General features: G+C 36.5%; 1 protein-coding gene across 1 annotated transcript in view; it reads left to right on the forward strand.

Moving 5' to 3' along the window:
- LOC116718581 (protein kinase C-binding protein NELL1) overlaps positions 1-27,771 on the forward strand; it is a 233,510-nt gene that overhangs the window by 141,512 nt on the left and 64,227 nt on the right. The window contains exon 13 of the mRNA XM_032560663.1: positions 25,514-25,639. Coding sequence (XP_032416554.1) covers positions 25,514-25,639 — 126 coding nt within the window. The remainder of the gene's footprint in view (positions 1-25,513; positions 25,640-27,771) is intronic.

The raw sequence follows: 27,771 nt of genomic DNA on the forward strand, positions 1-27,771 counted from the left end.
CTGCTAAAAATTTTGTCACAATAATTTTAATTTTACAGTTTTTACTTTTTGAAATATGAAGAGTCAATTCTTGAAATTCGAATCCTGTGGATTTTATAAGTTAATACTTTTAAGGGGGACACATTATTCCAAACTTCTAACAAAAGTGATATCATTTAAAAAGTCATATCTCTTTAAATTATGACTTTCAAATTACTGTTGATTTGCAAATAAATCAGTGGTTCTTCAGAAATGCAATGTCTCACCAATGAAAGATGGTGCATCTTATTTCACTGCTTTGAAACAGTTTCATCTGTGGTGAATTATTGTCCTTCTTTGAAGAAATGCTGGAGTCCACTTTGACTTAACGTCCGAAAGCTAAAGATGAAACGACTCCAGCAGCACGCAGACGTATTTCTGTCAAATCTTCGCTCCTTTCAGTCCTAATTAAGTGATGCTGGTAAATGGATCTTCTGCAGCTATTTTCTCTCAACAATTACACAGTGCAGTGATGGTTGCGAATGCACATTGAAAATTGGTGGAAAGCGAATTCCAACAGATAATTCACATTGCTCCAGGCATACAAGACACAGTGGAAGGCCCTTTATTTGTCAAACAAAGCCTAATGTTGGCTGTGTCCTTCCTTGAATATAAGTTTTAGTTTCCGTAAAGCATGGTAATTTTCATAATTTCCATCCATTTTATGGTTTTGCAAACATGAAAATGCATATTGTTAGGAGACTTGTCTTCTAATTTATGTAGCATAAATTGTTGGGTTTTTCCACGTTTATTGGCTTTTTTTACATTTTGTTTTTGCTTTTTGTTCTACTTAAGAGGATATGCTGCTGTTTTATGTTTATTTGCTTCCCCATAATAACAATATGACAAGCCAACCTGCTTTGATAATTTTATGTTTCTTTATGCCAACAATATAACAATTATAAAGGTTCTTGAAAGAAGAAAAGCTGTAATTTTCTGCAATACATAGGCTCATTAAAATGGCTTTTTGCTTTTTTTCAGTGTGCTGAGATGTTGTTTATTTTGATATTGTCAAGATATCAAAATTTGAGGAACAGCCAATGTCTTAAATCATAAAGATTTTTTTGACCTAACCATAAATAATTAGGGCTGAAATGAGTTTCATTATAAAACAAGTTGATTCATCTTCAACTGAAAAGATAGAAAATTATGAAAATTGTCCAAAGTTATTATCAAGCACATTCATTTTGTCACATTACAACTACAAAGTTTTATGAATTATATTGGATTTTTATGTAACAGACCAGCAAAAATATGGATATATGTGAAGAGAAAGCTACATTATATAACTTTGTGTTTTGGGGGGGGGGTTTACAAATAAAATCTGAAAGTATAATGTTCATTTGTATTCCACCAATTTTACTCCGATACATCTAATTGAAACCCTCCAGATCTTACTTTGCACAAGCAAGACACATATGCTTAACTCAGAAATCTGAATGTCTATACATGCAGCAGGTGATTGTTTTCGTCATGATTTGTTAGCTTGCTTGAGAGCAGCAGAGTGAGTTAATTTGTTTTTAATGAAAACAAAGAGCAAAGACTTACATGCCAGTTACAAGGAGAGCAGATGAGAACAATGGAAACCAGGGAGCTTAAAAATAGAGGAGATGTGATCAGTGGCATGGGGAACAGTCAAGTCTAATCAGGGGAATGTTGAACAGCTGTGAGAGATGACTGACGTGAGGAAGAAGACTAATAAACACAAAGAATACACATTGACCCAAAATGACAGAAAGGGGAAAAGCCTGACATGAACATAAAATGAAACAACAAAAGAAATATGAAACAAAACACAAGGGAATGAAATATGAACAAATCCTGATGACAACAACAACCAACCCAGAAGTAATCAGAAAACAAACACAAACACTCATGGAATATGACATCCTTATGCCTCATAATGTCATAAAATGTGACCAAACAATGTTCTTAGGTTATATTTGTGAAATAATGAATGTGCTCCAAAGCCATCACAGTTCTAAATATGTTCTTAATTTATATATTTTTGTTCATTTCTACTTATCTTGTAGTAAATAAAAATAGCTAAGTATTTTGGGCAACACACTTATATTTCATACATTGTATGCTGTTTAATGGATCAGTTTAGTCAGAGCAGGAAATTCAAGTAATCACAATTTCTACTTTTCACATAAGCCATAAGCTATTCCTGCTTAAAAAAAAAACAACAAAAAAAACTTTTCTTGTACTTGTCATTTTTTCCTATTCGCTTTGTAAGAACCTCTGGACTGAATTATTTTATTTTGAAGAAAACATATCACACATTGGCACAAGTAACTACTCTACTTTTCATATTATTCTTACAGCAATAACACAGAGGTTACAAACTTATTGTGATAAAATGAAGCTTTAAGCGTCAGAAATTTCCACATACACTCTCTTACTTACCTTTATCAAGTTCGATGTCACTGTGTTACGCACTCTGAGTGCAGTCTATCATGTGTCTCGAATATGATTTTATCACCATGACCTTTTCAAGTGGTTTCATGTCGCAGACCACCGGGAATGCACCATTTATGTCCTCGCTCTTCACGATTTTCTTCTAGTTTCTTTATAGTTTAGGAGTGGCATGCTGAGGTAGAAGGATATAGATTTTCTTTCTTATTTGTAGCCTGTTGTGGAGATAAATTTCAAGTGAAAGGAATTGAAAAGCAACAGTTGTTGCTTTGTAGGTAGCAGCATGCATTAAATTCAATCAGCAGGGGGTGGTTGTTGGGGATTCATCTGGAAACAATAAGGCTGGTTTAAATGAGGCTGCAGGGTGAAGGGAGAACTTCCTGTGATCAATATTTGTCTTGTCGGTCCGTTCTTAGCCAGTGGTGAGATACAAAGTGAGAGGCACACTTCCTGTCCACTGGGAGATGTTTAATCCTCTGAGATGCAGCATCAAAGTCGAAAAGACTATTAAATTAAGGCAAAAGACACACAGGCTGACTGCAAAGGGCTAACCTAGTTCAGAAGACAACCTCAAAACCAGCATGACTATTGCTGACCTCAAAGAATGAGAATTAATTGTTTACAACAACTTTTCTTACGTCTTTTGTGTTTTACATTAGTTTAGATTATAAATTGCACCAATTTGTGAGGAAAATAACACAACCAAAAAAAACTCATGACAGCTAGTGTGCAGTAAATTGCAGTTATTCATCCATATGCTTGTCTACATAATTAATAATTAATGAGATTGCGATTCATTCAAATTTGATTGCGAATTGATTGATTTGCAATCGTAATGTGCAAATTTTATTCGCACATTACAATTCGGTCAATAAATCAAAAAAAAAGCAACCTCTGAGATTTTAATCGACATGCTTAATGTAAAGTACTTTGCCAACTTATAACCAAAAATTTTTTAACTTTTTTGGAGATTTTATATAATAGACCTAAACCAAATTGTCCATAATTGTGAATGGAAAGAAAACAATAAGTTTTTTGCTTTATTACCATTAATATTTTTGTTTTGCAAAACTGAAAAGTTTTATCATGCATTTGTATTTAGCCCACTTTTACAACTGAGACTACTTTTATAAAATTAATGTGGCAAAACTTGAAAAGTTTTAATTATTTATTTAATTAATTATTTGCCACATGGAGCAGTGTTAATTTCCCATGCCAGAAGGTAAATAGGATTTAGCCCGTGCTCTGTACATTTTAATTTTCATTACCTTCTGTTTGTCTGCAGCTTGTATTTTTCAGTACAGACACTCTTTAGCCAATCTGACAGAGCTTAAAAAGAGCAAAGGGTGAAAATGTAAGTCTCAAAACATGCAACGTGTATGGTGAAACATAACCATTGAGTTTCTGCTATAATTGGAAAGAAAGGTAATTATACAAAGTATTGACAAAGAGGCGTCAATACATATGTATCATGTTCTTTGTAAAAATAAGAAAAATAAATAAATTTAAAACCATAAGCATGTTTTCCTCTGTTCTCCCAACTTTTCTGCTGCTTTGTGTTCTGTGACAAAGCAGTGATCTATCACATAAAATTTCCATTAAAATACTTTGAAGTTTGTAGCTGTGACATGTTAAAATGTGGAACCGTTCAAGGACAAACTTTATATGAAGGTTTATTGAATGTAATATCTGGGGTTAATACATCAATGTTAGAAAACTAAAAAGATGTTTTGTATCAGCAGGAACAATCAATCTATACCCAAGTACTAATCAACTTATTTTTTCATAAACACAAAGTAAAGGAAGTGTCCCTGAAGACTTTTCATCACAAAACTCTTATTCTTTGTTCTTATTGCCTACTCTTTCTCCCTTCCTATCCGATTTTCATGCAGATCTTTGTTGTACAATCCTCAAGTGTACCGTGCTCATAGCTGAGCAGTCCCATGTATTCTCATAATGTCTGACCTGGGGGTTTTCACCATGCTGCAACCTGCAGAAAAGGATTGGAGCAGTGTTAATTTCCCATGCCAGAAGGTAAATAGGATGTAGCCCGTGCTCTGTACATTTTTATTTTCATTACCTTCTGTTTGTCTGCAGCTTGTATTTTTCAGTACAGGCAACAAACACACACAAATGCAACAAAGAGAAATTCTTTCGTCCCATTGGGGCGACTGTTCTCACACTTTCTTCTATAACTAGTTGCCTCAACTCACCATTCCCATCACCTGCTGTAACTGCACACTATGCTGCATTCACAGACCTTTTTGCACACAGAAAACGCACAGCAGTAAACACAAATTGTCATCGTTGCATGAGTCTCTGCTGGAGAAGCTGAAGTACATCTGAAATTCTTCTCCCCCTCCGTCCGGCCTGCTCTGCTGTTCAGAGTCTACATAAGATATTTATAAGCGTTTTGATAGTTTTCCTCCATTCTCTATCATCTGAGGTGAATGCTGTCATGTCACATTACTCCGTGAACCATGCTGCTGCTTCCATACAATTCACTGAAGCCACCAGCACGTTGTCATGTTTCTGTTTAGGCCCTCGTAGGGTTTGTTTTGAATTATTAATTGTGTTCATGTCATTAAGCAGCTCTTACAGCCTCCCAGGCACAAGACCCTCAGCCTGACATGGAACAGAAGCAGCAAGGCACTGATTAGATTCCTAGTATATAAAGCCCGTGCGGCACTCCTTGTAAAGTCGATTTTTGTCATTAGTTTTCTTTTTTTTTTTTTTCTTGAGAGAAAAAAAAGTTTATTTTTTGTCAAACAGTATTTAGATGAAATACAGAGCCTTACACAATTTTTTTCATAAAAAAACTCAACTCATATTATTGTCTTAAAAGCATTTTGTTATAGCTTAAGCACAGTGAAGTTGTCTTTAAATGTAATAACAGAGCTTGATCCAAAGGAGCTTGCTAAGCTAAATTGGAATCACAAAAATAAATTTGCTTAATAGAAACACGCCAATTTCAGAAAACTCACTTTCTTCGATAAAAGGTGTTTAAACTTGGAAGAGGTGGTTTTTCTTCTCTATTAATAGTGTATTTCGCAAAACTGTAATGGAAACACTTCTTTCGTCTCACAGTCATGTGATGAACAACCAGATGTTACTACTGGTGGGAAAAACAAAGAAAGATGACAGGAAGAGGTGGGAAGATGATGGCAGGCATGTTATTTTATGACACATGGAAAAACGTGTGATTTTAATGGCATTTCTTTAATGAAAACATTGCAACACTGCGAAATAGTGTTTTTTTTTTTTTGTTTTTTACATTAACGGAATATCACCAATGTTTTGTGGACATTTGTAATGGAAACAAGGCTACTGTTGCATTTTCTTATGACTCAGAACAGTCATTACTCTGCTCCCAGTTTCAGTTTAAGACCCAGACGACTGAAGACCACATATGCCTGAATTTGTCATTGTTTGCCCTCGCTCATTAGTAACCATGTCTTCCTTTCTTTGATGAAACTGAAAAATCTGATCATATTTCTGCTATTTTTGTCACAAAGCACAGCCTCAACAGTGCAAAGAAAAGAAACCACATCAGTAGACTAAGCAGAAAGCAGAAAAAGGAAATCAAAATGAGTAAAAAGGACAGTGCATGTGGCATTAGACACTCCCCTTTCTTTGAAATAGTGTGTTGCAAAGTATTCATTCTTCTTGTACTTCTGCACATTTTCTTACATTGAAACCATAACCTTATTTTATTAGGAGTTTATGTAAAAGACCAACACACCATAATAGAAAATGGTGAAGTGAAATGAGAATGATGCATGTTTGTTTCCAAAAAAAACAAAAAAACAATTATCAAAAAATTGTTTGCATTTTTATTCAGTGGGGTACACAATATAGAAATACCTTCTACTGCAATTACAGCCTCAAGTCTTTTACAGTGTAAAGTCTCTTCCAGCCTTTAACATCCAGATACTGGGGATTTGCTCCACAGATTCTCAATTAGATTTCGGTCTGCACGTAAATTTTACCATTTCCACACATGGGACTGTTTTCACCCAGATCGTTTTCATTCTGGCTGCCTGGTTAGGGTTGCTGTGTTACTGAGTAAGAATTTTACTGGTGTTTTCATGTCTTCTGCAGCCTCTATCAGGGTTTGCTTCAAGGAATACCTTGTATGACTACCTTCATCTATCTTCCTATCAATTTTGACCAGCTTTTCTTCTTCCTGTGTTCATGTTGAATCTACTGTGCCACCTCAACTAAAATACCATTTTGTATGCATAAAAGCATTGTCTCATTGTTAGAGGACTTTCTTGACAGTACCAACAAATCAAGACTCATCTTGTTCCTGACGTTGAGCAAGTCATGCTGCCAGTCTGAAGATGACAACTTCCTGTATGTCAGATCCTAACTAAAACAATACTTTCAAATCAGCTAAATTGTGGGAAGTGTGCCTTCAGCTTGAGCGAACACACCTGCATGAGTTAATCTCGTTGCTTTGTCCCTGTTCCTCCGAGCCTCTTGGATGATCACACAAACACGCTCACCGCTGTTGCAGACAGAAAATAGGTCTGGCCGCTGACAATAGGAGACGAATGGAAAAGTGCTCGGAGTAAATGAGGTGATTTTCATGATGAAACAGAGCGATAAAAAGTCTGAGGAGAGATCACTTCTCCTCTCCCACTCTCTCTCGCTCTCACTGTGCTCCTTCTCTGCATTGTTGGCTGACCATCTATCATGACATCAGAGTGATGGAGAACATCCACATGTAGTCGATGAGGTGGAAACTGACAGCAGAACCGAAACCAACCAGAGAGAATTAGGCTGAAGAACTGTGCTGTACTGTGGCTGATGTTGTATCCCACCTGTGATTGACCTTGATATGAGGAAGGTCATGTCACTGTGGAGTACAGATGTGCCAGAACTTCTTAACACTGAAATAAGTCAGCAGGGAAGTATTTAGTTAATAAAGGCATGTGAAAGGGCGAAGCCAGGTGCATTAATATTCATTTTCAGAAATTGTCTGAATTGTCTTAAAGACATGCCTTTCTCCAGCTCTTTAGAAGCTCAAGCATAAAAATCTTTTCAGGTAATGCTCAGAGCATATCTAAAAATGACATTATTCAAGTTCCAGATAAAACGCCCTAAAAACATCATTTGCATGTAGAAAATGTAGAACAAAGTCTCGCTGTGTTTAGGAACCACAGTAATAGTAGAGTTACATCCCACAGAAAAGTCTTTGAATATTGATGGAGGTCGACTGTAAACAGCTAAACATTTTCTGCAATATTCCTTTACTTTCTCATTAGAGAGGTATTTTGAAAAATATTTCATTCATGTAGAAATGAAATAAAATACAAAAAATGTTGTACTATTTTACCATTATTAAAAACTAGTTCTATCTTCAGTTTGTTGAAATTAAGACAAAAAGCCAAGCTTAAACGTAAACATAAAGTCCTATTGAATGATTAATAATCTAAGCCTAGGTCACCTGGTAATATTTGCAGGCTATGTCTTTTATTCAAGTCTCTTCATCACAGATGAACAGACTATCTAAAAAATAGTCTGTTCTAAAAAATAAAATTAATTATGTCAATTCCATTGTGTAAAATGTTTTTTAAAAACTAGGGCCTCTCCATCCATCCATCCATCCATCTTCTTCCGCTTATCCGACTAGGGCCTCTCACTAAATGTAAAATGTACCAACTCTTAGATCTGACACTAAAACAAGTCTGACTCAAAAATATAATTGTCATCTGCCTAATTAAAACTACCTCCAATATCTTGTCACTCATTTCAATTCTGCTTTTTGACAAATTCACTATTAAGGCTTCAGATCTCAATTATTTTTCTTTGACACAACATTGATTTGCAGATTTTTGTGCACAATAATTGGCAAAAAAATGTCTGAGGCTGTTTTTTTGCCCTCTTTCCTTAGTGTGTACTCTTTAAAAAGGTAATTGAACATTATACATTACATCAAATTGTTTTATATCTCAGAGTCCACATAAAGGAGCCACTAACATCAGCAAGAAAGTATTATTGGACTTGAATGGATGTATGGAGGGATGGATAGATGAGTCGATATTAAATCACTTTATTTGCTACCCCGGGAATATTTATGTCCAGTTGGGTGTACTGATTCATTTGAACAATTATAGCTTGAAGCTGTTCCTCGTGGTATTTATATGACTTACTGACTGGTTGAGTTACTAAATCACATTTATTTGCTATGATGAAAACTCCAGGTGAATTTGGTTATGCTGTGCTGCCTGTAATTTGTAAAGCTCAGACTTTTTCCGAAGGTAAGATTTTTTTAGATAGCCAATATCTTTGTCATCCGAGTTGTATTTGCTGTATTCAAAATCTTTCCATTATTACTTTGGGCACACTGTGCCGTTTTTTTCCAGGGTTTTGAATTTTTAGCAGTTTTCACAGTAGGATTGTTTGAACCTGAATCAATGTTTGATTGCCTCCCCAGCCATTTAACACCTCCTTGACAGCTTCAAGAGTTCCTTGTTATTACTATTCAATTCTCGGTCCACTGCATTCTATTTTTCCAGTAAACACAGCTGTTTTCCTCTGTTGTGGGGAGACAGGATTGGCACCTGGATTGACATGTGAGTGAAAACCGGAGAACAATGTGTGATTACTAGTGAGAGGAATGAAACCCCCTGTATTAGCCACAGAAAACTACATCATAGAATCCACTTGGACTATGCTGGCAAGAATCCCTTTTCAATACCTGTTCACAGTTTTACCCTCTATTGTTTTCAAAGAAAGGCAGAGGTGCTATGCATAGATCATGCAGCAGTTCATCAGGAATTCATCTGTGAAAAGAACTACTCCTTGAAATAGTATAATGCCAGGATTGGGTATTTCTCTATATGTGTCTAAAATGTTACATTTGTTTTTAGGCTTCAAATGTAACCAAGTAAAATAATTCAAAATAAAGCTATGGCAATTCTAAAGGATTCATTTATTTTTATTTTTATTTTTAATTAAGTTCCAAATAGTTTTTGTATCAAATGCTGAACTTCCTTGTTGGGCATATTGTTTAGTAGATTACTTATTTATTGATATGCCAGGTTGATTTGGTTTATTTCATTAATACATAAACATGGCTATTACAAGTAGCCATTGCAACATAGGTTTATTATTTTTTCTTTTTTATTATTAATTCACCAAATACTGCATAAATAACAAATATTACAGACTAACAAATAGAGGTATGCATCTACAAAATAAAAAATTAACCAATTAGATAATAGAAACAAACAAAAATAATATTAAAATTAATTAAAAAATAAATGTATCCTAAATTGATACATGTAGGACAAAGGCAAAAGACAGAAAATAACTAAGTGGTGTTACAACAAAAATTTAATCGTTTAACATATGCGGGTTAAGATACTTCTTTCTTTTAATCTCGGCAGTTATTTTCAGATTTTTATTATTTTACTTTTCTATAACAATCCTTGTTTTCAATTTATAATTAGTAGGAGTCATAGGCCGGTGTGAAATTCTTCCAGGATATCTTTGAGTAAAATATCACAGTTTCATTGCATCAGAGTACTTTTTGTTGCATTTCACTGACAGGGCTTTAACACAGTAGTGGAGTACTATTTGATCAAGTAGAAGCATTCGACCTTTGCAATGAAAAAACAACGGAATACCAACAAAAGTATCGACAGGCATTCATGAGAACAAAAAAAAATCTATGGAAGATATGGTTAAAAATTTCAGGATAGGACTTGTCAGAACAGGCCATGAAAGATTTAAGGATAAGCATTTGTTGTATAAACAGATGTAGGATTCATTTGCATAATCACACAACTCCACTGATTTAATAAGACAGATGTACCATTGACTCATGTCTAAGACTATTCTGGTAATCAGCTGATTGATTTTTAAAGAAAGAAAATAACATTTATGAAAAACAAATTAATTTTGGAGCATAAAGGGAAAATAAGTTTTAAATACTGCTTTTTTATCCTACCTTTTCCTTCTTAAAGGTTCTTCTTTTGCTGAAAAAGCCTTTTTTTTGTGTTAGCCAGAAGCAATATTAGGGCTTTCTCTGTTACTCATAGAGACAAAGATCAAAACAACTTTGAATCTGGAGGACCAGGAATCTAAATTTTTCAAGTTGATCTAATTAAACTATAAATACTGTAGGAAGAAACTTTTGATAGAAGATCCCTTGGGCTCAGGCTTTCTATCTACAAAATGACAGAACTTAATACTGGAAAAAGTTGTCACCTTCAGTCATTAATATCTGTCTGCCCTGGAGCTCAGCGCCCTTGTTGAAGGATCTTTCACCTCCATATTCACAGTCTTACATGTGCATAAAAGTGTGTACAACATTTTATATTCTGTGGTAAAGTCCTGGAGTTTACAACTGGTGGAATATGAAAAAAAGATGAAAGTGTAAAATGGCTGACCTGGTGCTCAGCTGAGTAAACCCCTTTCCTCTCGTCTTCCAGCCCTGCCCACAGATAACCTCTCCCACTGGGGGAGTCATGAGTTCAGCGTGCTGGGAGGGGAATGTTGTTCTCTGGATGGAGAGCAAAAAAACAGTAAAGGTCTGAAGCAACAGGAAAAGGTTAACAGTTGGAGCTTTATAGGGAAGGGAAGCTTTAGTCAATGTTTACTCTGTTGTTTAAGAATGTAATGTGCTGGATAATGAGTTAGACTCATTCATTTGTTAATTTGCAAGAACAGAAACATATCTTTTTTTGTTTTTTACCTAAGACTGCAAAAACAAAGTTTCTTCTGTTCAGGACATTTCATACTTCATAGAAAATACTAGGAAGTCTTCATATATTTCTTCACTTTTATATTTTTCTGACACCCACAAGTAGAGAATTATGTCCAGATTAAGCATGAAGAACAGGCCACATCTCCTGCTTCAAGGCTCTTCTTATTTCTTAGTCGCATTGTTTCATGACTGTGAGCAGAAACAGCAGGTTTGCTTCTCTGGGTAAAGATGTTAAATGATTGCCTCCTATTTAAAAGATGTCTTTGCAGATGGAGACCAAATTCGTTTCCATACAATCTCCCAGCTTGACTCTGTGCCGCTGTCAGTGGCATTTAATTGCACTTGATATTTAAGCGCTGGAGCAGATCACATTACAAGTGGCTCTTCCTCCTATTTGTGCTGGCGGCATATTTCATTATATGCTCCTAATTTCCATCACCGTCCTTCAGATTGTATTGAATGTCAGCTGCTCGGGGCATCAGATTTCCTGTATCAATTATAAGTTTTGAGCTGCCTATACTGAATAAGGTGCTGATAGCATCAGTGCAGACTGGACAGGCAATAAGGAAAAGCTGCACAGCTGCACAGAACCATGACTCAGAGCAGAATGGCTCCATTAGATGAGGTCAGGCAGAATGTAGACATGAGTTTCTCTCTCTGAATGTGTGTGCCAAACTTTAGAAAAATAATGAGAATTAAGAAATATAACTTAAGATATGTAATACAGGAAATACTCATACTGAAATTAAATATTGTGTCATGTCACTGTATAGTTTTAGCCTGGTGTGCTTAAGGATAACCTTGTATATGAATGTAGCTCCAGTTTTCCCAACATGAATGGAGTACATACCACATAATCCAAAATGGAAGCTGGAATCAAACAAAAAGGCTGCGATTAGAATAAAATGCTAAATGCATCTATAAAACACAAACAATAAACTGTACTAAGCGAAGCTTTGGTGTGTCGATATGGATCAGTAATACTCTGGTGATTCAAAAAAAGACAAATGTTACAAAACTGATCACTGTTTTTTAAGGTTTGTTCTTCTGCAGCTATTGCAGACACGGATGTTTAAAAAAGTAGTGTATTATTTCACACACACCTGATTTATTATGAGAGTCATGTGTCAGAATCTTAATTATGTATTTTATTTAGCAGTAACTGAGGTCAAACACTCCTTAATATGAAATATAGTACAGACAAGTTTCATGGAAAAGACAAATATGGTAATTAATACCAAACTAAAACTAATCTTGAACATCAGAATGGAGATTTTTATTTATATTGTTTCTTTTAAGAGCTTGCCAGTAAATATTGAAAGTTTGTATGTGGAGCGCTGAATGAGGAAAATCCTCCTTAAGCAGCTCAGTTTGGTTTATCATTCCTTTTTAAAATGAACAGTCTCTGGGCTTTAGGATTATGATGCCAATCTTGGATTAAGTTGGGATGACGACTGTAAGATAGCTCCCATATATTTCCCACTAGCCACCAAACTGACTGCACAAAATCAAGATAATTCTCTCAGTGTATTAGACTCTGTAAATGTGCTGCCCAGAAAGGGCTGATTTTCTGATTTAGGGCCCTAAACAAAATGATTCTGAATGTTTAAGACAGCACTAATCCAGAGTTAAAGATAAATATTTATTCATTTATTTCCACAGTAGATTTAAATCCATGAACAGTTGGAGCTTGGAATGCATAGTTGCTACAATAATTGAAATAATTTCTGCCAGAAAACAAATAACTTCTGAAGTTTTTTATTTCTTTTTCTGGGTTGCTTCATTTATTGTTTGGTGGAGAGAGACGCTTTAACAAAATTTAAACCCGACTTGAGGAGAATGTATTTTGAATTTAGTTTCAATCTTAGTTGAAGACCACAATTTTAAAACTGCTTCTACAAAAGGCTGAAATATTAAATATTCAGGTGTTGAATATTTTGTCAGCTACCCGATGGCACATGGCGACTTTCTGGACATGAGAGCCTCTCTGTTTCACGTTCATCCAGAGAATTCGACCTCTCCTTCCCTTCCTGTGTCCTCCAGCTGCTTTTGGCTGTCAGGTTGAACTGGAGGGGCTGGCCTTAATTAGGGGGAGGAGGCTGAGTGTGACACTGATGCAGGACGTGGCAACAGTGTCTCCAAGGCCACGACCGAACGGGCGCGACTGACTCCCTGTAGCCTCATTCTGAGACAATGAGGGCTATAGCACACCATCTGGCGCTGATGCCCTCCCGACTGTCCTGACTTAGGGACAAATAATATTGTTGGTATGCGAGGAAAGCCACCAGGCCCGACATTTACACACTGATGTTTCAGAAAACAGGACAGATCAACACGAACTCAGTTACTTTTCTAAAATAAACTCTAAAACATGTTTTTAGTTGCAAAGCCATCTTTTATTATGACAATTTTCTGTTCCACTTATAAGTTATTATATTTTCTTATAGTTATCAAAGCTGAATATGTCAAATGTATTTTATATGGAATTAATTTTAATTGTCAAAACTCTTTAAAAATATAAAAAAAGAAAATGCACTATTTTACAACACACTTCAATACCGCTATATATATATATATATATATATATATATATATATATATAATTATTTGGGGTCAAAGGCCATTGGTCTTAAATGGAAAAAAGCTGAACTTTTTCCTCCAGGTGGGGATGGAGGAGTGAAACAGGAATTCAAGTATTTTGTCATTTTGCTCACAAGTGATGATAAGATAGAATAGGAGGTGGTTAGATGGATTGAGGGTCTTCTCTATGGAAGTGATTTTGATTCCCCCCTGGTCATAAAATATGGATTGTGCCTAAAAGGAAAAGATCCCATATACAAGTAGCTGAAAAGGACTTCCTCCATGGGACGCCTGGACTCAGCCTTTATAATAGGTGTAAAACATACAACATCCATGCAACCTCAGAATTATGCTGCTTCTCTTCAGTAACTTTTATTTGGCCATTGGATCCATGCTTCCTTGCTCTACAAATCTTTCTAATCTTCTGCAAAGGGTCTTGTGCTACCAGGATTCTGATAGCAGAAGATTTATGTGCTAGTTGTGTTACCACCCCGCGGCACTAGAGGCAATAAGAGATTTTCAGGGAAGCAACTTCAGAGAATCTGTTATTGCCTCTAGTGGTGGGGGTGGTAACACAACTAGCACATAAATACCAGCACATAAATCTTCTACTATCAGAGTCCTGATAGCACAAAGCCCTTTGGAGATCGGAAAGGTCTGTGGGACGAAAACAAATCTGATAAAGAAGGTGGACATAAAAGGTTTCTAAACCTAATATAAGCAATTTAGAAGCAATTACAAAATGGACAGGTGCAGAGTCTGTAAAATTCCTGTGATTTGAGCTCACCCTCTGGTCCTTGTTAGTATTCTTGTAGTTGGATTCTGAATTGGCTGATGTTGAAGATGCAGTTATTTTAGGAAGAGCAGAGAGGACAACATTGCAATAATCTATTCTGCAAGGAATAAAAACGTGAACTAAAGACTGCGAGGGAAATGGCCGCACTTTGGCATTCTTCTTCAAAGTGTGTTTTTCTCTGAGTTTCTCTCCGAATGTCTGTGTTGATAACTATGACAAATCTTTTGCTGTTATGTTTTTATTTTACATACACTACATTTTGCATGAAACCTGTTTTTTTATGCTCTTTGAAAAGTGTAGCACTCAATTTCCTTTGTGTCTTTGTGACTCAAATAACAGCAAATAAAAACCTTAGAACTTAGGAAACTGAGCTTTTCCCAAGTGCTGGAACTTTGACTGAAATCTATCTGGTGACATCAGGGACTGCATTTTAATAAATATTTTTCCTTGATATGATCTCCAGTCTATTAGCCTGTGTAGAAAAAGGAAAAACAAAACGGTTTAAGAAATTCAAATGACACACTCAGCGTGTATTCTGCTGATATGATCCAAAGCCAAAACTAAAGTCGCTACTGATCAGCTTTATATCGGTTTCAAATACAATTTTTTAGTTTCCTGAAACTTCTTCAGAACCAAAAGAAAAAACAATGTAACAATGAGTGTTCTGCTGTTTAGAACATTATTTTATTCCTAAAATGTAACAATTATTTGTCATCTCAGTCAGATATCTTTTTCATAATGACCACTATATTTATAGTGCTTTAGAGAAATCTTCACACCTCTTATTTATTCTACATTTTCTTATGATACAACCACAGATTTTAACATATTTTACTGTGATTTCACGTGACAGGTGAAAACAAAGTTGAATTTAACTAAAATAAAAAGGAACTTGTGGGGTTTTTTCTAAACCTTTTTTACAGATAAATTTCATAAGAAATGTGGCCTGTATTTTTATTTGACTCCCATTGGCTTTGATACTCCTAAGTTAAATCAATTGTAGCAAATTTCCCCCAGACATCACCTGTTGAATGCATTTTTACTCAGATCAGGGATGAAGTTGTGTGAAAGTTATTACAGGCAATGGTTATAAAACACTATTGCATATTTGAAATGTCACAGAGCATTGTTCAGTCCCTCTTCTGAAACTGGGAAAAGCAACTTTGAACCTACTAAGACATGATATATAGATAACCTTATTTATGCAACCTGAAAGGCTGGGCAAGAAGAGCAAAAATCAGAGAAGCAGCCATGAGGTTCTCTGGTGCAGAGCTACAGCATTTTCAGGTGGGAAAGTCTGTAAACAGTCAAACTGTTAGTCATACACTCCACAAATCTTGGCTTCATGGTACAGTGAATGAATAAACCTACAATTGAACTAAAGGCATAACAAGTCCTGTTTGCAGTTTGCCACAAGGTATTTTTGGGAAACAGCAAACGGGTGGGAAAAGCTGCTCTGAACAGATGAGACCAAAGCAGAACCTTTTGCTTTGGCCGACATGTGAAATGCTATATGTGGTGGAAAACTGAGACTGTACGTGAACCTGGACACGCGGCAAAACACCGCAATGGTAGCCTGGTGCTGTTGGGATTCTTAACTTCAGCAGCGAGAGGGAAGTTGGATAGATCTCACTACCGCACAATCCTGTGAGAATTGTGTTCAAAACTACAGAATACTTGCGAAAACCCTAAACATACACCCACAGCTACAACAGAAGGGTTTAGATAAAATCATATTCATATATTAAATCAAATCTAAATCAAATTCAAAGAATCTGTGGTGAGAATTGATGTTTGCTCATGATTTTTATTCAATCTAGCCTAGCTGGGGCAATTTGCAAATAAAATGGGGAAAATTTCTAGATGTGTTAGGTAAAAGGTGTTTCTATAGCTTTCACCTATGGGGACTAACCTAACATATCACATTTTTGTGAAAAAACTTTGGAAACCATTAGTCAGTTTCCTTTCACTTCACTGTTGTGTTGTTCTGTCGCATAAAATTGCAGTGAATTACATTTGCATTTGTGATGTTGTTAAAATATTCTTTCATAAGGTACTGTAAATTCAGCAGCCGAACATATTGAGGTTTCACTTCAATCCAAAAAGATCAAATCCTTCTATAATCTTCTAATCTTCTATCCTTCGCTTTTCGAACCCACAGCAATTGGAGCATAATCTAATGAGTCTGCCCACCATCTTCATCTTGATATTAAAAGACTTCAAAATTAAATGTATCAAAATGAATCTAATTTAGTCTCTGCAGTCAAACGTACAATCACATACACAAGTGTCATATCAGCATTGACCGTGTAGCTGAAGCGTCTCAGTCAGGAAAACAATAAAACTAATTAAGCTCCCCCACATTGTGTTGTTAAATATTTATGCCTTAATATCAATTCTACTCTCAAGTGATTCCTGCATATTACTGGTAAAGTTACAGCATCATGGTGATATCTCTCGCAGCGCCTCCCCATCTCTTTGTTTTATCACTGCATTGTTTGATATCTTTTTGTCTGTTTGTCTTTTCTCCATTTTCTCCCCTGTTGTGTTTTTGTCCCAGTATTTTTTTGTGACTCTATGAATCTGTCCATGCATCTTCCTGCAGCTTAGGACGTAAAAATACCTCGAAGCAATGCTATTCTGTGGCATTTGCAAAGCAGCTAATCCAGGTGTGGCATTTATTTTTTTTGGCTCTGATTAGCTGTAGCCCCAAAGAGAAGAAATTAGGAATACTGTAGATATTTAACTTATATGGAAATGATCATATGTTTTACCTAACTTAAATGTATTGCATTTGTTAACTGTTGATGTAAAAATCTACAAACCATTCTAATAGCATAATTTAACTTAAAAATCAGGAAAGAATCCATACACCCTATGGAATGAAGCTGAAAACAAATGTTGACAATTCTCTCGGGTGTCAGACAAGCTTTGTAAAACTAGCTGAGGTTGTCTTTGATTGCTGGACAAATGTATTCCTTCATTATAACAGATCAGACACTCTGGCTGTGCTTTGTTTGTCTTTGATATACAACACGTCTTCCTGCATTGAGAAAACCGATTCTGTTTTACTAGAAGCAGGAAGACTGGCTGCGCAGTATATTAGGAATAGTGCAAAATGAAAATGCATACTGTTCAGCCTACCCTTGCCTGATGTATGGGTCCATTTCCCTGCACAGACATTTACAGTAAGTGTACGTCTTTTTGGTAAAACTACTTGTAAGAACATTCTGCGGGAATATGCACAGAACCTGTCATCCAGGTAAACCCTGCTGGTCTGTCTGAGAGAGGGACTCCGTTTCAGGCCTCACGCTGTCTGAAAATGTCAGTGTGCAGCTTCGTGATTGGCAGATCCTTGTTTGAGCTTCACAATGACAGATTGTTTAAACTTTGCTTCTATGCAGTTCTTCTGTTCTGATTGAGCGACACCATTCTGTTCTCCTGTGCTTAAATTTGTCTGTAGACAACATATAAGGCATGCTTTTACAGGAGCATGCACAAATCTACAGACATGGTCTCTTCTACCTGCACAAACTGAAGTCACCAAGACTTATTTTCTTGTCTCTTGAAAAGGTTTCAATTCTCATTCCAAATACTACTTTAGTTTTTAACCTGGGTTGAGATTTTTAGGCTTACAACTATTGGAAAAGTGACACTACTTTAACTAGGGTCACTGATCCATTCGTCCATTTTGTGAGTCCTTTGGGTCATTCTAACTTGTGAGTTAATTGCAAAGTCATGTAATTACCTTATTTAGACAAAATTATGCACAATGAGCAGGTGAAGAATGATAGAAGCTGCTTCAAAGTGTAATGTGTTAGCTGTAATGAGCATAGGGAATGTAGACAATAACTATTAGCATGTCTAATGCACCCACACACACACACATATAAACTGTGTGTGTATATGTTTCATACTGTGTATATATATATATGCTTAAATACTGTTTCATCATCTGAACAAAGAATAATTTCTACACTGATACCCCACACCTTGAAAAAAATTTACCTTTATAACCAAATCGCCAAGTTTACTATTTTTTGCAAAACGTTGCATTCAAATTATTAATAAACTGTTTGAATTTTAGGACAGAATAAGGCGGAATCAATTAAACATAAGTTCAAAGTATGTTTCAGACAGAAAATTCAGTTCAATATCAAAAGCTGGTTTCCTTGCAAAAGAAGAATGAGACCATAGACTGACTTTCTTGTTGTTACACTGTTGAGGAAATCCCAACTTGGACACCTGAAAGAAGTTGACTTTGTGGGCAGTTTGTCCAGCATTCAGCTGAACTATATGCCTATGCATTTTTCACATAATTGTGTTTTTTTTTTTTTCTTTCATACATAGGACAAAATGTTTAAGTTTTGCACATCAAAACTGTCTTAAACAGTCTGTCAGTAGTCCAGATTTGACCTGTCTAAATGTTGCTGTTTTCATTCTTGTCATAGTCTAAAGGTAGCCTAAAGTCAAAATCAGCAACCAAACATATATTTTTTTTGTTTGATTATCACAAGCTACTGGGCAAACCTTTTGTTCACTATTATTTGTAATGCTTTGAAATGCAATACAAGACATAATTGTGAAATAATTCTGTTGAAGTTTGAAAAGTTTATTAAAGACTTTTAAAACAGAAATTTAAAAAAAAACCTGATTTACTTTGTGTTATTGATACATTACGTTTCTATGTTTAGGTAATTATTATAACCAAAAAGATGCATGCCTCCATTTAAATATCTAGAGAAAATGATAAACATGCATAGAAACATATTTACAACTTTTTCCAGAACAACAATAACTTGTTGTAAGGAAGCAACGGCCTTAGAAATACTCAACACATTTGGTTTTATTGGGTTAAAAGGTTTCACCACTGTTATTAGTTAAAACAATAAACTACCTAAGGCTTTTTGTACTATATTATTTATTTATGTTGGAAATAATTGCTCTGGCTTCCAATATTTAGAGTTTATTGCAATGACTGTGTGCAATTATTTACCCCAGCCTATAGACATAATTGCAAAGATATGTATGATGGGAAACAATAATTCCTCCTCTGTAAAAACAAAACAATGATTAGCCCTTCACACTTAGTGAAATAGACTACGCAGGATGTTTAATATGTTATGTATTGCACCGGTCTGCAATGCTCTGTGCATGCTTCATTTATCATGGATTGTAATTGCTAGGCCATGCCTAATATGTGAGGAAAATTGACAGTGAGGTTGAGGTAAAAAAGGGAACTGTTGCTGCATGTGCCTGTAATGTGTGAAGGTGATCTACTGAAGAATGCCTCGTTAGAAAGATGGAGCCATGTTTTGTGAAGACACATTGTATCTTCAAGCTATATACATTAATTTGTGATACATATTGTGGCCCATGAATGTGGAGTTAACTTGTTTTTACTTAAATAATCGTGGTGCTAGAATTTGTTCTTGAAAGATAAAATGTTTTCTTTACAAAATGTTATCATTCAGGTGTATCACAGAAAAAAAACCTAATCATAATTAAAGAGTAATGTGTCAGAAAACAAAATTATTTCCACTTTATGAATGATACTGTATTAAGTGGAAACTGTCAACTCAGCTTATTGTCACTGGGTGTTTAGGTTTTTTTTAGTTTAAGATTAGGTCATAATTCTGACATTAAAACCTAAAAGTTTCATATTTTTTGCCTTTCTATCATATAAATTTCTTTAATTTTTAAGATAAAATGGCTGTACTGTGTTAATTTTTTTAGCTTTTGTAATGTTTGCCCTCAGTGAAAAAAAACCCCCAAAAACAAGGGAGAGCTGAATCAATTCTGTGAAACATCTTATGAAAAGTATTTAAATAATGTTTTAGACGATTCCAACATATATTTTAATGTTATTTCAAAACTAAAACACAATCAAAACCCATCACTTTAAAAAAATCTAAATTCAGTAAAAATCTCAATACAAATACATGTAAAAATAGGCTTTTTGACATTGCAAATGTAATTGGACCAAGACGATGTGTTGCACTGAGTCACATACTTAGAATACTCCTAAACGAAATACAGTGCAATAATTTCCTTCAGAAATCAGTGAATTATTAAAAGACCAAATAGCACATCAAACAAGTCAGGGGTGAAAAGTTGCTGAAAGGTAAAAGCAAGGCCAGACAGATTTGATTTGTACCCAATATGACTTCTTTTAAACATGTTGATATGGAAAAATATTGCTATGGGCAATTTAGGGTGCTTTTCGCAACATTTGGCTGGTTTTCAGAAAGTTTTGATGAAAATAATTCTCATGTTGTGACAGAAAAGTAAAAATCTCCTAATCCTATGTGCTTATGTTTGTTTTATAGTTTATATACTTTGACATAAATCTGCCGAATATGACTTAACAATAATTAATAGTCATGGGCTAATCTAGTGTCACTATGAAATGGCACATATGCACATTATATATGCTTGTATGCATTTATATATTTAATTGTTTTTAGCATGAATTTTAACATAATTTTCAACAGAGGTTGTGATTTGGGCTGTTTTTTTTGGTTGTTGTTTTTGAGTTGGGCAGGGATTACATTGTGTTTGGGCTGGATACTGTCAATTAGATTTGGCAACCGTGTACCCAAAGGTTTGAGCATCTCCTAGAGAAGTAATCAATCCATCAACTATGATGTGGTCACACATATAAATAGGGAAAGTATTTATCAAATGAGCAGCAAAGAGGGCCATTGTAATTCTGGGGGAGATGCAGAGATCAATAGCTCAGGATAGAGAATCTGCTCTCAGGAGAAACGATAGTGGTGCCAAAGGAAGTCTTGTTTAAAGTTTACCACTTACCATGCTGGAGACACAGCAAACAGTGGAAGAAGGGGATCTGGTTAAACTTTGTGGCAGACCTGCAAAGCTAACTTAACATTGCTCACGACCTTGAATACCTCATCCCCATGGTGAAACATGTTGGTATCATGTGGTGACAATGCTTTTCCTCAGCGGGGAGAGGGAAGCTGGTCAGAACTGATGGAAAGATAGATGGTAGTTAATGCAAGACAATCCTGCAAATAAACTGTTGGAGGCCGCAAAAGATTTGAGACAGGACCGGAGGTTCACCTTCCAGCATGAGGAAAAAAAAACAAAAATACAGTCAGAGCTACAAATCTGAAAATGTGTTGCAAGACTGTAGCTCAATTAGTTGTTTATTTAAAAATAATAATAAAAAAAATCAATAAATCAAGCTATGTGAAGTCACATAGCTCTCCCTTGTGTCTGCTTAAAACCTAAAATTCGGATTAAGTGCATTGTCTTTGTAATGCAACAATGTCTTTAAAGGTCGTACATTCTTTTGTAAAGGACTGTATATGAAAGCATATGAACCCTTTTCTTCTCTAATGTGTATGATGACTAAGGCTGTGTTAACCTTTCCTGCTCAGTCTTCTGATCGTGGTCGGAGGACACAGGGGAGTTCTTCCTCCAGGGCCGAAGTGAAGTCTACTTCGGGGTTAACTCCTTCATACGCCTTGAACATGAACCACACGGTGGCACGAAGGTGGCTGGAAGTTAACTTTTAATAGCGCCAGCTTACAGTTGAAAGCTTCACAGACGTTTTTCCTTTAGCCACTGCTCCGGTCGTCGGCTACGCTCACCCCTCACACATGCCGTCTCTTCTTTGTTCCCCCAGCATCCCGGTTCTTCTTGTTTTTAGCACGCAGCGCCCCCTTCTGACCGGAGGACGGCTGCCACACATCTCACTCACCTACACTCAACATACACACCACTTACTGAGCTATCATCACATACAGTGGAGGCACTTTCCGCAACAAGTAATTCGAGTATCTCGATTATTAAAATTCCTCGAGTAAAATTTACCTGCCTCCTTATTAATTTATGTTTTATTATTTACCGCGCCGTGTTCCGGCCGGAACATTATTTGTGTTGCGCGGAGCTCTGACTTCTGCCTCTGAGTTGTTGACGAAAGCTAAGTGTTGGCGGCATAACGTCCAATTTTCAAATTCGGCCCCTGGGGATTTTATTGATTGATGATAATGCCCGGGTTTTCATCGTTTTTGGGAGACCAATAGGCATCCTTAACGTGACTGGTGCGATGCCTGGAGTACGGCAGCCTTTCTCCTCCGGGAGCTGCTGGTTCAGAGCGAAGGGCGGGAACAGCGATGCGGGAAGAGCGATGCGGGAGTATTTATACAGGTGAGCGGATAGACTGAACACTGTGGGCGGCTGAGTAGCTGATGCTTACAGTGTAAGTGTAACTTTACGGACGAACCGCACAATAAATTTCATATCATCCCGGTCTCAACAAACTGGTGGCGGAAATCATATTGGCGGTACATGGCTGGTAGATAAGTTTCTGAGTGTGACGAACGAAGGTGTCATAAATATCCCGTATTGCCCCCCCAGTTCTTACTTTCGTCCCCTGGTCTACCGGTCCCTGGACTTACGTTCGTCTTACAACAGCCCTAATGATGATTCATGGTTTTCAGTTTATAGGGACTTTAGAAGTTTTTACCAGTACTTGCAGCATACAACAGAATACTAACAAGGTCAACTGTCATCAATTCCATCATTTTTCTTGAGGATAAGACGGCTTAAAAGTTCTGGAAATATTCTACCGAGTCAAAATCTCATCAAAAACCAATGTTTCTTTGAGCATAAAACTTCTAAGTCATGCCCAGAAGTGCTGAATTTTTTCTGCACTTCTGGACAAACCAGATTAGTGGTTTGTCTCCACTAGTCTGTCTTTTCAAATTTCTTAGGTTTAGTGAAGAAAAACAAAACATGAAAAATAAAATTGTTTGGAATGTGATTGAAATTCACTGCCTTCCCTTTTTTTATTTACTTCAGTGGAAATAGCTCTGTCTGAAATTTATACTCTCAATTGCACCTTCACAAAATTCAATTTTTTTGTTTCACATTTGGTGAGGAAACAAAATACATGAAAAACCTGTTGGAGATGTAGAAAACGTTTTATATGAAATGTATACCTTCTGTCGCACCTTCACTAAACTGGGGGGCATTAAAGTAAAAATAAAGGAGCATCCACAAAAAATGAGATAAAATCATTCTGCATATAATAATGTTCCTTTTGACATCTACATGAAAAGGTGAGCCCTGCACATAGAAGAGACTCTTGCATGAAGGAATATGAGGATTCTTCTCCTTTACTGGCTTACAGAACCAAAACACTTGACATTCAGAATGTGTTTTTTTTTTCTTCTGTTTTTCTGTTTTGCCAGACAATATCGCACAGAGAGGGTTGAGCTGATAGAAACATGTGCACACCCTCACTTACTCATAAATACACATGCACAGAGTCCTATCCCGCCTTATTTTTAGCTGTTCCCCCTACCCAGTCCTGACCTACATCAGAGCATGAATAAAGCAGCCGAGAGATGAAGAGAGTGTGCTCAGAAGGGGGTGGGAGGCGAGGAAGAGGAGGTCTGGGTTGGAGGGTGGTGAGGAGGGAAGAAGGCAGCCAGAGAGACACTGGCAAATCCAGAAAAATGAATTCCCCCCCTGTGCAAAATGACAGTTCCAGTTCTGTCAGCAGACCTCACCTGCAACAATGCCCCCAGAGGAAGATGCTGAGGGCAAAAACACAAACACACATGCAGTCACACACATGGGCATAGTGTCTTGGAACAACACAGATCAAAAAGCCTCATCATTCCTCCTGCCTGACACTCGATGCTTTTCTCACTTATAATGAAAGCTGACAAAAGTGGTGAGCTCTTGACTTTGAATTATTGAGGCTGTGAGTCGGCGTTGCGGGGCAGCTGCCATCACCCTTGAACAACGTTTTGGCGCCTTTCACCAATAAAGGGTAATCAAATGAGTGGCTTTTAGGGTAGAGTAGTGCTCCTAAACAAGATGGAAATTGGAGTCAGGTACTATTGTGTGGCGTCAAAGCACTCATAAGTTTCATGCTTTTGATGTAGCAACCTTTTATTCTGAAGGGCATCAAAGCTTTGTACACCTGAAGACATGCTCTGTCTCTTCTTAACTCGACAATTTACCACTCTCACTGTACACTTTCTAGGGATGAAATTTACCAAGGAAAAAACCTTTGGGTGTTGCATATAAGTCAATTACATAGTTGATCTAAATTCATCCTGTTGTAAAGGGGAAGCCTGAGCTGAACACCTCAAAGCTAAAATGTATTTATCCAAGGAACGGATATGGAAATAGCTCTCTTCACTCTCCTTCCCTCAAGTGTGGCATGCAGAGTCCCTTAAGTGGTAGAAAGGCCCGTTAGCCTCAGGAATTTGGTCTTCTGCTGGGCACATAAATGCTCTAAACTGTGCAACTACATGTGCACACACATAGAAATCCAGACCCGTTTGCATAAAACCTCCCTTGTGTGTTTCGCGTCCCATTTCATCAGCAGCCATCCAGCTCAGCTAATGCATTCCTGAGCCACGTGTTTTAATGCTCATACAATGTCTTTCAAGCTACATTAGGAAGGGAGGAATTGTGTATGGAGTGAAGGTGTTGTAATTTATCACGATATTACCTGCACATTATGGGTGTCAAAGGAGATGATGCTCTCCTTGCATTTCTCTGGCTCAGTTATAATGTCCTCATCTCATTAGCTCTTTCTTTACTGTACACCTTTTCTTTGGGGTATTTTAACATTTATTGCTGTCTTTCATCTGCCATTCCCATATTTTTAGCTCCTGTCTATTATCTTACTTGTGACAACAGCAGAATATATGTACATGTTTGTATAATTACACACATTGGTCTGTGAGAGGATAATCTTTATTTTGCCCTTTAGGACAATCAATAATAGGGTCAATATTTTGACTTGTGTATGTTGTTTAATGAAAAGCAACTCAAAAAAATGCAATGCCCTGAGACTCTGCTGTAATGTAATTGAACCAACACTGACAAAGCAGTTCAGTGAAGTTCATCCACCTGTTGCAGTCTGTTACCAAATATAAAGCCGTCTGGTCAGTTAATAACCCACTACTTCTACTTTGTTTTTGTTTTTCTAGATATCGATGAGTGTGCAACACAGATGCATTACTGCCAGTCCAATACGATGTGTGTGAACCTGCCTGGGAGTTATCGCTGTGACTGTCTGCCGGGTTTCACCAGAGTGGATGAATACTCCTGCACCGGTAAGTCTGATGCATGCTGCCACGTTTTACACATGTTTGAATTGGTTGTCAATCAGAGGCCAAGATTTGAGTGTATCCAACTTTTTTGTTTTATAGCCAAATATACACAAAGTGATTTGCTAATTATTAAACCCTGACTATTTTGATGAATGCAGACTGTGATTTCTGCAACTGTAAACATAAGTTTGCACATTTGGCTACTTAGTCAGGGACATACAGAATAGAATGGGGTCAAGTACACAAGCTTCTGGGGCTCCTGAAAGAAGATTTCTAAAGTTTTTGATGACTGTTGTATTTTTGTCATTTGTTTCGTCTTAGCTGACTAATTTGTCATAGTTTAGATATTTGACAGCTTAGGTCCTGGAAATTTTTACTTTTCTTGTTAGCTTCCAATGATCTCAGTCTGACTACAATTTTAAAGATCGGTGTCATTTTGGTGTATTGTCTATAAGACACAAATGCAGCTGTTAAATGTATCTTTTTGCATAGCATAAATGTTAGGAGTTTTTCTTTTCTATTTTCCAGGTTCAGCACTCTATGCAAATTTTTAGATAATTTCAGCCTGTCTAACAACAGAATTGCCAGTTTTCTGCCAAATTTATGTCTCTGGCTTTTAAGCTTTTATATAAAAAAAAAAGCAAAGCAGCTACCTTTCTGATTGCTGGCAACATTTTTCCCCCAAAAGGGATGTACAGGAGCACACTTTCTCAAGAGTAAATAAAATGTACTGGGTTGGTGCTCCATGTTTCTCCAGAGAAGTGTTCTTTAATTAGCTCAGAGTTGGCAGCTACACAGGGACATGGATCTATCGGCAATCAATCCATTCTGCGGCTTGTAAACTGTCCCAGCTGCTGACTGGGAGACCTGGGAAGACTCTTTGCATCTGTGAGGAGAGATAAATCCTCCTGCTGGCCTCCCTTTCTCTCCTTCTGCTTCTCCTCGTGTGTTTTCCTTGAGGGTTCCGATCTTCATATTTGCTTCTTAATATTTCACAGTGGAAACAGAATTGCCCATCAGCTTCTGTAATTAGCTATTTTGCCCTAATTCCTATTGTTTTGTTAATTATGCTAAGGGTTTTGTGAAGGAAACATTGGCACTGGATTAAAGAAGACAGATGCAGAGATGTTTTAAACCAAAGTTTTATTTATTTACACCAAATATGTAGGATGTAGAAATCTAAGATGTTCACATGAAAAGCAGTAAAATATTACTGCTTTTAAAATATTTGCATTGGAGGCTCATTTAGCCTACCATAAATTGAAGCAGCAAGAAACATAAAGTGAAATGCAATGTTCAATATTTTCTTTTGAAATATTGAAGTTCATAAACATATAAAGCAGGGCTTAGGTAAAATGTCTGCATTGCTTTAAAGCTGCAGTGTAACTTTTAAGTTTTTCTGTATTTGCTAAGACTATGATTATCTGAAAGTAACATGGCGCCTGACCAAAAACAACCAATCAGAGCCTGAAGGAGCATTTTAGTGCTGCTAAATGTGTAAGTTGCCGTTACAGGAAAACCGTTTATCCACTGTCATCGGTGGCCATGCATTGGCATTCACCACAGGCTCTGCTGATGGGGAAAAGTTGTATCAGAGCAGAAAGCAAGGGGTGAGCAGCACATTCATAGGAATGATTGACAGCTCTAAGAACCTCCTCCTGGCTCTGATTGGCTGTTTCTAGTCAGCACCGGAAGACTTTCAGCTCGATTTGTTTATCACAGTTTAACTGTCTCATACTTTACTGTCACTACACAGTAAAGCAAATATGTAATTTTTATTTATTTTGTATTTTTTTAAAATAAAAGTTACATACCGCAACTTTAAACAGCTCTTTAAAAATATATATTTTTGAAAAATGTAAGAGTACATCTAAATGACTTTCAGCTGAGATAAAACAGATACTGCAGTAAAAAGTGTTTTTATGTTACAGATGGCCATTGTGTGTTTGTTCCTGCCTCTTTGCTGCAGGCCTGTAAATCTGTAAATGCACCGTGTTTGTGTCTCCACAGACACCAATGCATCAGTTAAGTTCATTCACCTCAAAACTTTGCTTACACCACTCCTTTCCCAGAGGGTTCAAAGCTACTGCACTATTTTTTACAGCATGCATCTTCTTAGTCTTTCAGCACTTTTA

This window comes from Xiphophorus hellerii, chromosome 4 (assembly GCF_003331165.1).
Source record: "Xiphophorus hellerii strain 12219 chromosome 4, Xiphophorus_hellerii-4.1, whole genome shotgun sequence".
Taxonomy (NCBI): Eukaryota; Metazoa; Chordata; class Actinopteri; order Cyprinodontiformes; family Poeciliidae; genus Xiphophorus; species Xiphophorus hellerii.